Source organism: Rhipicephalus microplus, chromosome X (assembly GCF_043290135.1).
Source record: "Rhipicephalus microplus isolate Deutch F79 chromosome X, USDA_Rmic, whole genome shotgun sequence".
Lineage (NCBI taxonomy): Eukaryota > Metazoa > Arthropoda > Arachnida > Ixodida > Ixodidae > Rhipicephalus > Rhipicephalus microplus.
Window position 1 is genome coordinate 441,037,363 of NC_134710.1, and position 15,668 is coordinate 441,053,030.

At 42.4% G+C, this 15,668-nt stretch overlaps 1 protein-coding gene across 1 annotated transcript in view; it reads left to right on the forward strand.

The window, feature by feature from the left end:
• The window catches only part of l(2)37Cb (DEAH-box helicase 16 lethal (2) 37Cb), a 211,117-nt gene that overhangs the window by 151,329 nt on the left and 44,120 nt on the right, over positions 1-15,668 (forward strand). Inside the window, exon 16 of the mRNA XM_037413162.2 lies at positions 1,275-1,394. Within this exon, the coding sequence (XP_037269059.1) occupies positions 1,275-1,394 (120 nt within the window). The remainder of the gene's footprint in view (positions 1-1,274; positions 1,395-15,668) is intronic.

Below are 15,668 nucleotides of genomic sequence, written 5' to 3' on the forward strand. Positions count from 1 at the left end.
GAAAGAAAAAGAAGGCAGATATATTGCAGAGCATCCCTGGCAGTTTTCAAATCAAAAATCTGCATAACCTTCTCAGTCCCAAGAATGCACTAATGAGAAAAGTTTTTGCAAAACTGTATTATTTAGCTTTCTGCCTTTAAAAACAAATGCAGAAAAATTATGAACTAGAAAAATTGAACAGTTGTTTCAAAATTTGATGGTCCCCATTTGGGTATTCCTGAACTTTTGAATTCTCTACGATACTATGGAACAAAAGTATTAGACCTAAATAACTTTGAATATTATCTTCAGGGTGTCCACAGTAAAAAAAAGTACTATAGACATTGTCATTCACGCTACAACTAAGATAAAAAGCATTAACTTATCACAAGGAACTCCTGCGGTACTCAGCCATTTTTGTTCGCTTGTTTTCCGTATGTGACCAGACACACGGCACCACTTCTCGGGGCTTAGTTAAAGTAACTATTGCTTATTGTGGTAAGACAATTTCGGACACACAGATATAAAATTGCGGTTATCTGTAGGCTTTAAAACGATGGCACCCAATCGGTTACCCTGAGAAAGAGGAGGATAAAGCAGTGAACAGAGCAAGATCAGCAATTTATTCAAATGATTTTGGATTGTGCAACAAGACTGGTGGGCATATTTTTTTATGTTTAGAAGTGCTCCCACTAGGGGCTAGTTAATGTGGCATTGCAAAGTGAAATGATGTGCTGCATAGATGAAGAGAAACTAATGGCATAAGAATGCAAAACCAACAATGATCTTGCGCACTAACAACTTTAGTTGAATCGCTTCACGCGTCAAGTGTATATACATGAATAATTAAAGGTGACATGTGCAATTACTCAAAAAAGAGTAAAGAATCAACACAGAAGTGTGATGCAGCAGCTCCAGCGAGCACATGTCTTTAAGACATCAAGGAATTCATCGAACTCCATCGCGTGTTCTATTTTCGCCACAACTAAATTCCTGCAAGAACAAACAAAAACTGTGGCGATATTATCGAGGGATTCAACTGTATGTGATATTCATTGATGTCAGATGGGCATTACTCATTTAGTGTTTCATCACATGCAGCTTGATGATTAAAGGCTCAAAGCACTGAAATGGGGGGAACAGTGGTATTGGTGTGCAGCTCAAAAGCTGAAGGAGTTCCTGTATCAAATCTGTCCGTTGGAGCTTTTGAGACCTCTTAGAGAGTCTGCGAATTTTCTAGGTGTGTGATACCGAATCAGCATTGGTTTCACTGTTGGCATGTTTTCCTGTTACAGGAGAGGACTCGAAAGCTGGGCTCCAAGATCCGGGAGCTGGTTATCCTGCCCATCTATGCCAACCTGCCCACAGAGCTGCAGGCTAAGATATTTGAACCGACACCCATGGGTGCTAGAAAAGTACAGTTGTCCCATTTTTATATGCTTTGGGCAGTTTGGTTTACTGATTCGTAGGTTTTGCATATTTGGATTGTTCGCAACCTTGGTTTTGTCCACAGTGGTTGCGGCCATAGAGTTTCCTATGAATACACTCGAGGGAACTCTGGCTGAAATGCATGGTGCTTCAGCGAGCATGGGAATGATGGGTAGTACACGGAATTGTCTAATTTTCGTACTTTCGGCTCCAGTTGACTTCGTGTGGCTTTAAGTTGCTTTGTCACGAAACAAAAATCAGCAAATGTTACTTTAACCTTTCAGGCTCACCATTTAGTATCAGGTCACGAAGTTCAGAAGGTTTCATTCTTTCCTTCAAATCAAAACCAAAGCACTGCAATAAACGAAGCCATAAGTGGGATTCGAGGCTCGCAAGTACAGTTGGCTCTCATTAATTCAAACTCAAAGGGACCTCCGAATTTTGTTTGAATTATTAAAAGTTCTCAGATATATGACTGTGGGTGAGATGACACCATACATTATGATTACGCATTAATTTTATCATACTTAGAAATTTTTGAAGCATTTTTAACACCTAACTGCACAGAATGGACAGAGAGCAAAGGTGCAAAGCCCACAAGCTTATCGGCCATTTACTGCTGATGAGACCTTTTAAGATATTGTGAATTGCCAACTGCTTCATTGTTGTATGTGCCTTCAGCACAAAGCTCTCTCCTGTTGAGAAAGATCATGGTTTACCATTCATGTGCTTTGTTTCAAACATTTGTTTTTTACTAGCAAAGCCTTCTTCTTTGAAGATCTAAGGCACTTATTTTTCATATTTAGGCTTTTAGGATTATATAGGCACGCAAGTTTTTAAATAGTAGTGCATACCTGCAAAGTCTCCAGGATTGGCCGGCAGGCTCTCGGATTTCGATCGTTTTTCCTGTTTGTACAGTTGTCATGAAAATCTCCTGGAAATCGAAATTTCTGTGCGTGATCTGGCCGTATTGACAAAAAAGCAGCTCGATCCGCTCCAGATTTTTTGAACCTACCCCATTTTATTATAAATGAGTTTAAGAGGCGTTCGTCTAAACATACAGTAGAATCTAGTGATGCAAAACCGTGGCAGATACGAATTCGCAAAATTCCTCAGCCAAATTTCACTATGTTTATTGGGCCTAAAGTCGAATGTTTCGAACACATTTCCTAATCGTGGCAGGCGGCTGAACGAAGGCCGAGCTATGGTGGCTAGAAGGAGAGGTGTCAGCATAGTGCCGGCCGCGCCTTTAAAGGGCGCGTGCTGGTATTTCATTTCTCCGCCAGGTGGTGCTCAAGTTGTCACTGAGATCCGCCGAGAGAGTCACCAGCCGCTAGCACAGCATCCTTAGTCACTTGCTCGTGTGTTCGCAAATCGCAACGTCTGCGCTGTGCCTATTTGGACTTGTTCGGAATCAATACGTACCAATTTGACCATACCACAGTGATGAGTAAACAGCAACGACACTGCTTTGCACCTGAATGCAATGTAGGATATGTTTCGGCCCACAAACAAAGGAAGAAGGCGTCTGTCTTCTCTACTCCCGCCGACAATGAACGGCGCAAGGCCTGGGAGCATGCGATTCCTGGCGCTGACAAACCGCTGGAAAAGAACTGCATTGTGTGCGAAGCTCATTTCGACGAAAGAGTCATCGTCCATAGCTACAAGCGTGTTATCAACGGGTTCTTAGAAACTTGGGAAAAAGCTTTACCTAAGGACTGTGGGTTTCTGAGTGAATCAACTGCCGAAAAACTCCGCGTCACTCTAACCAGCACCCTTTCCATCCTGAACTATGTCACGAAAACCTTGGACTATGAATACTTCATGACGTCTCGCCTCTACCAAAATGCACTTAAAATCTTTTTACTATTCTGAAGCAAATGTCTGGCTCGAATGATCACCCTACGTTGACACAGTTTTTGATCTCTGTCAATTGTCTTAGTGTTTACAGTTTGGCACAGTCACCCTTCAATGGAAACATACCTTCTGGAGTTCTGAGCAGCCTTCTATGTCCGGGCATCCACAATAATTCAATAAAACTGCAGAATAAGCTGGATGAACTGCTAAATGTGGGGCCCCTCAATGAGCTTCATGAAATGATTGTTACCTGTGAAGCCCTCTCTGACCACACTGATCTCATTGGACGCAAAAGTGACTCCCGGGTCACTTATTACGTCAGTGGCTATGTGGCCCAGGAGATGGTGAAAAAGACGAAGTGCAACGAAGGTAACAGGTTTTTGCTTCACTCTTAGAATTCGAGCTTACTTCCGGCAGAATCATGCCTCACACGTTATATAGACAGCGGTGGCCTTCTGTACCCGTCCGAGCCCTTAACAGACCTAGTCAAAGCTATGGAAGATGCAGTCACCTATTGCTTCTGTTTCAACAAGTTGAAAAGGGACAGCATAACAGACCTTATCTCTTGACTGTCTGTGAAGAGGTTAAATATGGTCGGCTGTGACCACCACAAACTGGAAGTGACAAATCAGAGGTAATTAGATTCTTTACACTGACCAAAATGCATTTTGTCGTTGCTGGAGAAAATGCATATGACTTAAGTGTCAATGTTAACTCAGTGAACAAGATTTTATTTTATGTTATTCTGCATTACTCACACTGTGTTGTTTCTTGTGATTTTACTATTGTCTTGCTCACATTGTTACAAATCTACCATCAACAACTGTGATGTCACTGTCTGGCTGTGTTTCACATACGCAGAAATCAATTTTTTCGTGAACTGGTTTGTGACTGTATCTATGTTTGCCTATCCAATCTCAATGTCATGTGTGTATGTATGCCCATTGTATCATCATATATTTACTGTTCTTTTTAGTTGCCTTATTCACTTGCTTTATGAGTTTCGTATAACTTGTAGTTCTCTCAAACCTTAATGCCTCAAACCTTAATATGTTAACCTTAATAAAACCTCAAACCTTAATATGTTGTGTTTATTTTTCATGTTGCTGTTCGCTTTCATGAAAACAAATGTCTTTCTTCTAAAATTAGACACTGATTGCACAAGTCATAAAAATTGACCGTTGTCGATACTTTACCTCCATAGAGACGTCACGGAGAATACTGCGGCATCAAAGTGAAAACTGCACGGACTTTGTTTTTATGTGAAGCTCATGGCAAGTCATTTGATGCTCTATCTTCTAAGCTTCATAGCTGATATATATACTATGAAGTGAATTGAGAACACTAGTTTTCAGTGCTGCCTGAATTGTGACAGGTAGACTTTGTTATAATACGCAGGGTAGCGTGAAATATTTGCAACGAAAAACGACTGATACCCGGGTGCGAGGAGGGGCAGCTCGAAAGCCACTGCAGCGCTGCCGCATCCGGATGAATTCTCGCTCGCTCTTCGGCGCGCTGATGCTGACACCTCTCCTAGTGGCCACCATAGTTGAGCGCAGTGTACGCGATGCTTCGGAAGTGCGCGTGCAACTGGCGCACACAGTGTCTCCTGCAGTGCCTGTGATTGTCGCTGCCACAACCGCTGTGGACGAAACCACGGTCGCTCTTGATGCAATCATATATGGTGACGACGTAACTAACAGAGCTCGAAAGTGTCCGCTCAACCAGTCAAGGCAACGCTGCTTTCCACAAACCCTGCAGACAAAACTGCAGCTGATGCGATCGTAGATGGTGTGAAACGACTTAGTTGTGAACGCGCCTGCGCAGCTAAGCGAATGAGGATTGTAAAAGGAACTACCATTTGCCGCAGCTGCCACGCACAAAACCACGGCCGCGGTGACACGATAGCGATCTATGAGTTCCGAGGGCATGCAGTGGTAGATAAAAGGCAGTAAATACGTAACAAATAAAGTCAGTTTCGCCGTAAGGGCGAAGCAATGAATCAGCAAGCAGATCGAAATGTGCAGCGCACTGCTCACGCACAAATGGCGCACGAAAACGCAACACACGGAACGAGAGCCGCTGGACACGTAATGCGTTGTTTAAACAAAAACGATGCACGATACGTAATCAGAGGTACAGACGAGTACAAACTAACAAATGTCCCAGTTGTCATACCTCGCTGTATTTGAAAAGTGCGCTCCTTTAGCAAACGGGGCCTGTGCAGATAACGAAGTGAACTTTGGGGGCCCGGCAACTAACGCAATCATTCCAGTGAAAGCCGAAGGCACACGATTCTCCCCGCCAAAGGATAAGCTCGCGCACAAGCATCTCACCCCCTCCCCCCTCCATCTGTGGGGCAAAGTATGCGTGAGCGATAAGCGCGCGTCGGTGCATCGCAACTAGCTGGGTGTCAAGCGCGGGTGGCTTTTTTAAAGACAATGGTCTTTGTTGGGTACCTTCGACGCAAAAATTTTGGTCTGTCTGTACATTGCTGTTTGTCCGCCCTTAAAGGTACCTTAAAAGGTGTCTTAAACTGCATTAGACGATTCCCCAAACGGCCGACCCCATCCGCAGCACCCACCAATATTGCTCAAGATTCAGTGTTCATATTTGTGGGATTGTCAATTAAAAAGCAATTATGGCACATATCTGAAGCACCATAACAACACATCAATATTTTGTATGTGTGTCTTTTACTAGAAAAGACATACGTAAGTAATTCTAAGGACCGTAGCGTTCATCACGCTGTGCTGACCATGCAACGGTTGCACAAAAAGGCGAGTGTTTCCAACGCTTTGCTAAGACGACACAGTGGTGGCACCTACCCGTCGCCTTGCTTTCTCCACCTTATCACCTCTGAAACGTGCGCGCTCGCCGCGCACTTCGTTCTTCGAGATAACTGCCAGATAGCACTCATGTCTCACGTGTGACGTGACTTGATGCCCTCGTTCGCCTCCGCTGCACGCTCGAGGCACTCTAATGCAGCACCTCGACAAATCCCATTCACCGATTTCTTGCGCAGAACATCAAATAAACGTTTTGTTCACTCTCTCCAGACGCAAGACTATCGTCTTTCGACGACATTTGCAATGTAACATGCAGATACGGGGCCAATTTTTTCTTTCTTGAGTAATCATATATATAGGTCATCATCATTATCATCATCAGCCTGACTACATCCACTGCAGGACAAAGACCTCTCCCATGTTCCGCCAGTTAACCCAGTCCAGCGCTTGCTGCTGCCAATTTATACCCGCAAACTTCTTAATCTCATCTGCCACCTAACCTCCTGTCTCCCCCTAACCCGCTTGCCTTCTCTGGGAATCCAGTTAGTTACTCTTATTGACCAGCGGTTATCCTGTCTATGTGCTACATGCCCGACCCATGTCCATTTCCTCTTCTTTATTTCAGCTATGATATCCTTAACCCCCGTTTGTTTCCTAATCCACTCTGCTCTCTTCTTGTCTCTTAAGGTTACTCCTACCATTTTTCTTTCCATTTCTCACTGCGTCGTCCTCAATTTAAGCTGAACCCTCTTTGTAAATCTCCAGGTTTCTGCTCCGTAGCTAAGTACCGGCAAGATACAGCTATTATATACCTTCCTCTTGAGGGATAGTGGCAATCTACCTTTCATAATTTGAGAGTGCTTGCCAAATGTACTCCACCCCATTCTTATTCTTCTAGTTATTTCAATCTCGTGGTTCGGCTCCGCGGTTATTACCTGCCCTAAGTAGACATAGTCCTTTACAACTTGAAGTGCACTATTACCTATCTCGAAGCGCTGCTCTCTTCCGAGGTTGTTGTACATTACTTTCGTTTTCTGCAGATTAATTTTAAGACTCACCTTTTTGCTCTCCTTGTCTAACTCCGTAATCATGAGTTGCAATTCGTCCCCTGAGTTACTCAGCAATGCAATGTCATCGGCGAAGCGCAAGTTACTAAGGTACTCTTAACTCTTATCCCTAATTGTTTCCATTCTAGGCCTCTGAAAACCTCCTATAAGCACGCAATGAATAGCATTGGGGAGATTGTATCCCCCTGCCTTACACCCTTCTTGATGGGTATTCTGTTGATTCCCTGTAGATTTCTTCCAGGATGTTTATATATGATTCATCGACGCCCTTATTCCGCAGTGTCTGCATGACCGCTGATATTTCTACTGAATCAAATGCCTTCTCGTAATCAATGAAGGCTATGTATAGTGGTTGGCTGTATTTTGAGTATTTCTCTATTACCTGATTGATAGTATGAATGTGGTCGATTGGTGAGTAGCCTGTTCGAAATCCCGCTTGTTCCTTTGGTTGATTGAATTCTAATGTTTTCTTAACTCTGTTAGCAATTACCTTTGTAAATAGCTCTTATACTACGGAGAGCAAGCTGATCGGCCTTTAATTCTTCAAGTCCTTCTCATCTCCTTTCTTATGTATTAAGATGATGTTAGCATTCTTCCAATACTCTGGTACTCTTCCCATCAGGAGACACCTCGTAAACAGGGTGGCTAGTTTTTCTAACACAATCTGTCCTCCATCTTTCAGCAGATCTGATGTTACCTGATCCTCACGAGCAGCTTTGCCTCTTTGCATGCTCCCCAAGGCTTTTCTGACTTCTTCTATCATTACTGATGGGGTGTCATCTGGGTTACTGCTAGTTCTTATAGTATTAAGGTCATGGTTGTCCAGGCTACTGTATAGATCTCTGTAAAACTCCTCCGCTATTTTAACTATCCTATCCATATTGGTAGTTATTTTGCCTTCTTTGTCTCTTAGTGCATACATCCGCTTTTTGCCTATTCCAAGTTTCCTCTTTACTGCTTTGACGCTTCCACCGCTTTTCAGAGCGTGTTCAATTCTCTCCATGTTATACCTTTTTACATCGGATACCTTACGCTTATTAATCAACTTCGAAAGCTCTGCCAGTTCTATTTTGTCTGTTGTACTTGAGACTTTCATGCTTTGATGCTTCTTTATGAGATTCTTCGTTTCCTGGGAAAGCTTGCCAGTGTCCTGTCTAACTACGGTGCTTCCAACTTCTATTGCACACTCCGTAATGATACTCATCAGATTATCATTCATTGTATCTATGCTAAGGTTGGTTTTCTCAATAAGAGCCGAGGGCCTGTTCTGAAGCGAGACTCTGAATTTCTGTACATTCCCTCTCAGTGCTATATAGATACGTATACATATACAGTGAATGAAGGTGGCGGAGGTGACAAAAACCAGCCTAGATCGCAATAAAAAGGGGCCAGGCGTGTTTTGGCGTTCCTGTCAAAAGAATCTTGTAGTGAACAAAGCTTTGACCCCTGCTTTGGCAGCAGCCAGCTGCGCCGTCCCGTCCATTTACGTATGTCCCAGGAAGACCTACACGAGTTGTTTTAATGGAAATAGATTCTGCTAGTTGTGTTGATCCTTTGAGACACTCACCTTTAGTGGAAAACCCTACCCTCGTGTGTTCGGCCACTCCAATCCACTATAAGACCGCAATGCTAATGTTGGTGCTTGCGAATGAGCCCCCACCCCCCCACCCCCCCGACCCTTCGCGATGTTTATTTGTTTGTTTGTCCTTGGGTTTTTTTTTTTTTTGATACTGGAAAATGAATAGGGGCGAATAATTCAGTGCACCCCCTCTCCCCGTTGCGGAAATCTCCCGGATTCAGAATCCTTGAACTTGACAGGTATGGTAGTGGGAAAGCAGCAGATGTTTTCTAGTATGGTACCACAGAAGGTATGAAATAACTAAATGATGGAGTTTGAATTAAGAGTTTGAATTAATTTTAATTACATCGAAAAAATAGAGGGCCAACCATATAATTGAACTGAAGCAAAACTGCGATTTGGCCTAGTTGCGGCCATTTGTCTTCCTTTCTATGTCCCTGTGTGCTTGCGCAAAAACTTCTAGATAAAATTGAAATTTGTTTGAGTTAACCAAAAGTATGAATTTCATATAGACTTTGAATTATGGTGAGTCTACTGTACGAAGACTAGGCAAATCTGTGTACTACCCATCATTCCTATGGTCGCTGAATGGTCGCAGCGCCGGAGTCCCCTCCAATTAATTTTAGGAAGCTCTATGATTGCCACAAGGGCCTAGTTTGTTTCCACTCCATGCATGCTGGTCACATGCATGCCTCCAGAACCATGGGGATGCCATGAATGCTTGTCAGTAGTCACCACAGTTTCATCTGAAACAGGTTCTGTGCACATTAATGTAGTTTTGGCTCAGAATAGTGTAAATGAAAGGTCAAAAGCATGACAAAAACTGTCAAAGAGAAAGAGCATTTTAATGGGAATGTGCTTGCTGGCATCAAAGTCACTGTATACTTCATGATGTATAGATTATCTGTCGATGGCCAGTGCACGGGCAAAAAAAAATTGTCAGCATCTGCGCATAGTGAAGGATCAGTAACACAGCCTAAAGGGGTAAATGGCGCTTGAATTTTTAAAAAAATTCAATTATTTCTTGGTCAATTTTTATGAAACTTGCCAAATTTTATAGAAAAATAATCATGATGACTTAATTTTAGGTCTGGCAGTCTCGCGCTGTCATTTTCCCACTAGGTGTGTGCCAAGAGACTAGTATGTACTTCATTCTACTGAGCACATGTCTGCAAGTGCAGTTGTGCCCAGTTCACCATTATATCCAGTAGGAGAACTTCTCTGCCTACCAGAGCAGTGGCAGATGCTCAGGTATTTCACCCAGGCTGTATCGACTTAAAGGGGCCCTGAAACACTTTTTTGAGTAATCATGAAATTAACTCACTGGAAGAGCTTATTGCCTCACAAATTCAACGTCGCAAAATTTTTTAAGAATCCGTCCAGTAAGAGCAAAATTACAAAAATTTGTCACACGCTGCAATCACATTCTTCTTTCGCCCCAACAAAATCGCTGGAAGCTAAGCAGAGAGGGATGGCTGGGGCAAACAAAAACCGCCACGCACGCCTCGTGACCTTGAGCACTTTTTCTTTTTTTTCTTTGAATACACGGCTTTTTCTGTGCGATCGTGCGTGCACGCGTGGACAACTGACGGCCTCTCGCGGCAATCTTTGTAACGACCGCACGCGCTTTGTTTAAATCAGCCAATGGGTGATAGGTTGACATTTTTGTGGTGGAATTCGGTGATTTTTGAGCGTCTTCCGTCATTTGTCAAGGGAAGAGAAAGCAGTTTTTAGTTGACATTGATCATTTATTGTGAATACCAGGCCGCATGCTGCGCTCTAACATTTGGCTCGCGTGTTCTCAGGGGCCTCTGCTACCGATCGGCAGTGTTTGCTGACAATGCTCAAAAAGCGTTGCAGGGCCCCTTTAAGCTGTGCCCAGGTGCCTTTACAGAACTCTATGGAGCCGCCTTTCAAGATGAGTACCCAAGAACAATCGAGCACCACGTCAGTGTACTCGTCTACCCTTTTGGAAAAACCAGTGGCTTTCTGGCTGGCACAGAGAACACCGTAGCTTACGGCGTTGGAAGCAGGTGCTCTCCTGCACCTCGTTTGTTTGGCTTGAAGGAGAGGGTATGAAGCGCACCAACGGAAACAGTCACAGCTGCAAAGAAGAGCAGTCCGCTTATCGAAATGTCAGCTCCAGCAACAGACTGTGTCTGCAAATCTTTCATCCGTTCAAGCTTCCATCTTCCCCTGAAATTCTTTCTTTTTTTGTATTTTCAGAGTGTATGTATATTTTTGTGTCGTTTACAAATGTGCAATTATTTTTGTGGCATAATATGTAGCTTTTAAATGGATTCTAAAGAGAAACAATGGCATAGCTTCAATTGACCAATTCCACTCTGAGAACTCTAATGTCGTATGTTTCTCTATCCTAAGCTAATCGCAGTCGAGACCCTTTATAAGAGACACGTACTAGGGAGCAGCTCTTATCTCTAATACTGTATAGACCGGACCCACGCTGGCAACGCTGGTACACAGCGGCGTCAGTGTTGGTGCAAAGGCTTCTCCGTCGCCGAGGTAACCTCCCTTTTTTTTTCTCTTTGATTTTATTCCCTCCACTTTCGTTCATTCACTCTACGGTCCCTCTCTATTGTAATGACCTCGTCGCTCGCTCCACAGTGGTGAACCCAGCGTGCCTTTTCTCAGACACATACTTGCTACCGCATTTATTACAAAGATTTTCTGGCGACTGCATTGTAACAGGTCATTCAGCTTGGGGGACTCCACAATAAGTGGTGTGCATGTGCATGGGGTTCTATGGGAAGGTAAACGAGAGTCACAAAAGACCGCATTGTAACCGGTACTGCACTAGAAGCGGTTTTGTGATAAGTGGTCTAGACTGTATAAGGTGTCTCTTATAAGCAGGGTGCCATGTTCTCATCTTCAGTTCATCTCCTATCTAAACGCAAGCACATTGGTGTCTCCTATACCTCAATAGTCTTACATCACTGTCTCTTATAAGGGGCGTTAACTGTATTAGTCGAGAAATATCAAGGTTGAAGTTTCATTTTCGAATTTAATGCCTAATGCTTCGTGCGTAACATTGAAAATTCCAAAATTTATTTTTTGTGCAGTAAACCATCATTGAAACGAGCTCGGTTATTTCAAAATTCCACTTAATTCAAAATATTTTTTGCGGTCCCACATTTCACAATGTAAGTATGAGCGGATGATTTGAGGCGTCCGCCAGCAGCAGTCCGGTTAATTCGAGAACTTTGGGTGCCGTGTGCTAATTCCCGATCCCGATTTCACCATAAATCCGCAGGAAAGACGGTCCTTAAGAGCCACAAGGCTATGCAATGTAGCGATAATAATGAGTGGCAGCTAAAGCAATCCAGTCTCCCTATTTCCAGCAAAAAAAAAAGAACAAAAAAAAAACGGTTTTGTGGTCAACTAAAATGTGTGGCTTGCAAAAAACAAGACCTGCTTCACTGCAATACAGTGGTGACGCATGGGCAGCATATTGCATCTTTCGAGCAATGTCAGGGCATCATGATGTACTCATTTTTTGTGGGAATATAAAGAAATTAATAAAGAACAGTGTAACGGAATTCGCGATGTATGCAAACCTCCAATTGCTTCAGCAATTGCGCGCTTGCATTGCTGGCGGAGTCGGTTGCAATGCTTTGAAAATTAAGTTCAAAAGTTTCAATGATCATGTTTTCAAGCCAAAACACATTTCGAATTCTGTCACAGTGGCCATTATTGCATTCATTATTCTAACAGAAATAATGGGTGATTGGTCGCATCACGTGCTAATGCAGCGAGCAGCAGGCGACATGCTGCTCTTCTGTTACTACTGTGCTGCAGTGAAGATGTCTCGTTTTCCGCAGGCGCCCATTGCAGTTGATTTTGAAAGTACTATTTTCTCTTTTTTTTTTTTTTTGTTCAGGGGCAGCAGCGAGGCCAGCCGTTCCCGCATGTTTGCGGCAGAATTAAGGCCAGGTATTGATGAAAAACATTACCCTTAGAGCCGCAAACTAGCCGGCTCAGCAAACAACCAGCCCTAATTACTCGGATCATTTCCAAATTCCTGTATCCCACTTTTTGTATATTCTGTTCATTCGAAAACCCACTTAATTCGAATATTTCTTATGACCCCAGTGACTTCAAATTAACGAGGTTTTACTGTATTTTTGTGACATCAGCTCAATTAAATTTTTTGAAACTTTAAATGCTAGGTCTCTGGTGCCCTGCCCACAGATGACAATGTGCTTCATTTTTATCAGTTAGGAGGTTCGTAGAACCCAGTAGATTCCTTCGAAACCTATGACATCGCTGTGTTTGGTGTGGAGATCTCAAGGTGGTACCTCCACTGGCATTTTTCTTTCGTGCGTTTTCTTGCTTACCAAGCATCGTAAAGCAGTGAGAGTGTTTTTGAGATTGTGAAATTGTACTTTACTAATACCTGAAAAATCCTTTAGCAGTTTAGTGTCCCTTTAAAAGACCCCTGACAGTGAACGTATTGTTTGCAACTTTTTTTACAGTGATTTGTAGCTTTGAGCATGGTGATTCTTTATTCATTCATCGGATACCCCGCAAAGCCCGATGGCGTTATAGCAGGGTATAACGCCTTCGGGCGCTGCGGGGTTACATCAATAAATGACGTACATCTCCGTTCACACACACAATACAACTTTGTTCACACATAAATAACTGAAATACATTTTCGTTCACACACATAGTAGAATGTTCACACATCACACATCAATGTATTGATGTTCACACATCAATACATCTTAGTTCAGGTTACAACACTGGTTTACAGCAGTGAATAAAATATACCTTCGTTCCCACTATGTACTTGCATTTCAGTTAGCCTGTTCCACTGTTTAATCGTTCTAGGAAAAAATGAATTGGCATACGTGTTCGTTTTAGCTGGGTATTCCCGAATTTCGCAACTATGATCAAAACGTGTTGAAGTGTAATGAGGGTTGTGTAGGTATATTTCTCTATTAATTCCAGTTTTATTGTAGTAAATGCTGTAAAGAAATTTTAATCTCTGCTTCTGGCGGCGGTCAGAAAGACACTCCCATCCTAGCTCAGCCTTCATTGCAGTGCAGCTCTCCCCCCTTCCGTACCGTCCCAAGACGAACCTGGCAGCACGATTTTGTAATTGTTCCAGAGCAGCAATGAAGGTTACCTCGGCGGGGTCCCACATGACACAACCGTATTTTAAGATAGGTCTGATACAAGTAGTGTATGCCATGCGTTTTAAATTCACATGTGAACATCGCAGGTTTCTTTGAATGAAATTTAAGGCCTTACCAGCTTTGGCTATGAGAGTGTCAACCTGAGGCCCCCATGAACATTCAGATGATAGTATTATACCTAGATACTTATATGTACTCTCTTGTTTCAACTGTACATTGTTCAGATGGTACTGTGACTGAAATGGTTTCATCTTTTTGGTAAATGAAATATGTACACACTTTGTTATATTCAAATTCATTTTCCATTTGGTACACCAGCTATGAATGAGCGATAAGTCTTTCTGAAGTTCAAATACATCATTGTGATCAAAAATTTTTCTGTACACAACACAGTCATCCGCAAACAACCGTATAGAAGATGAAATTTCTGCAGAGATATCATTAACATAAATTTAAAACAATAGCAGACCCAGGACGGAGCCTTGTGGGACCCCTGGGGTAACATCGGTGTATTCTGAGCATTTTCCATTCAGTACTACGGTTTGTGTTCTTTGGGAAAGGTAACATTCGATCCATTTAAAAACAGTCTTATCAATGTTCAGGGTGGTAAGCTTAAACAGTAAGAGTGAATGTGACACCGTGTCAAACGATTTCCGAAAATCCAAGAACACACCGTCAACCTGTACAGTATCTACAGTATCTACGCCCGATATTACATCATGATAAAATTTGACTAATTGTGTTGTGCAAGACAGCCCTCTGCGAAATCCATGCTGCTCGTTGATTAGTACCTTATGCTTGTTTAAATGAGTTATTATTTCTTTGTATAGAATATGTTCGAGGATTTTATACGGGATAGACGTGAGCGATATTGGTCTATAATTACCAATGTCTTTTTTGGACCCACCTTTATGTATCGGTACCACGTGCGCAATTTTCCAGTGATGTGGTAAGGTACCTGTCGCTAAAGATCTTTCAAAAATTGCATAAAGATACATAGAAATTGGCCCCGCACAACGCTTGAGTACACGCGGAGGAATTCCATCTGGACCACTAGATTTACTCTCATCAACGTCCTTCAATAGTTTTTCAATTCCATTAATACTAAGCTCGACAGGAAGCATAGGCGAAATGCTCATAATAGTTTGATGATAATTACAGCTGTGTTTGGGTAAGAATACCGAGTGGAAAAAGTTGTTTAGGCATGCAGCCTTATCCTCGTCATTCGTAATTATCTTGCCATTATAATTTAACTCCTGTATTCCAAAGGAATCTGAGCCACACTGTTTTAAGTACTTTCAAAACATTTTAGGATTTGATTTTATTTTGTTGCTCAGCTCAGTGAAGTAATCATCTTTAGCTTTTTCTATCTTCAGCTTATATTCGGGGGTAATCGACTTCAGTTTTTCAAAGTGAGCAACTGATTTGCTTTTCTTGAATGCGCCTAATGCCCTCTTCCTTTTGTTTATAAGTTTTAATATATGTGCTGTTACCCATGGTTGTTTGTGCTTTTTTAGCCGTGATGAATGAACACTGGGGATATGTCTATTTGTTAACTCTGGAAAATATATTCTTAAATTTGTCCCACATATCATGCACATTGCCCTCCTCAAAAAGACATTCGGAAACAGGGAACAAATTACGAAGTTTTTTAGAAATTGCATCATAGTTACCCTTGTCATAAAAGTAGATCCTTCTACTCATAGGTAACTTCGTACACACTTTTTTCTTTCGGATACAAGCAACAACAGCAAGATGGTCACTAATTCCTGGAATCACAGTCACGTCATTTACGAAATTTGGCGAGTTA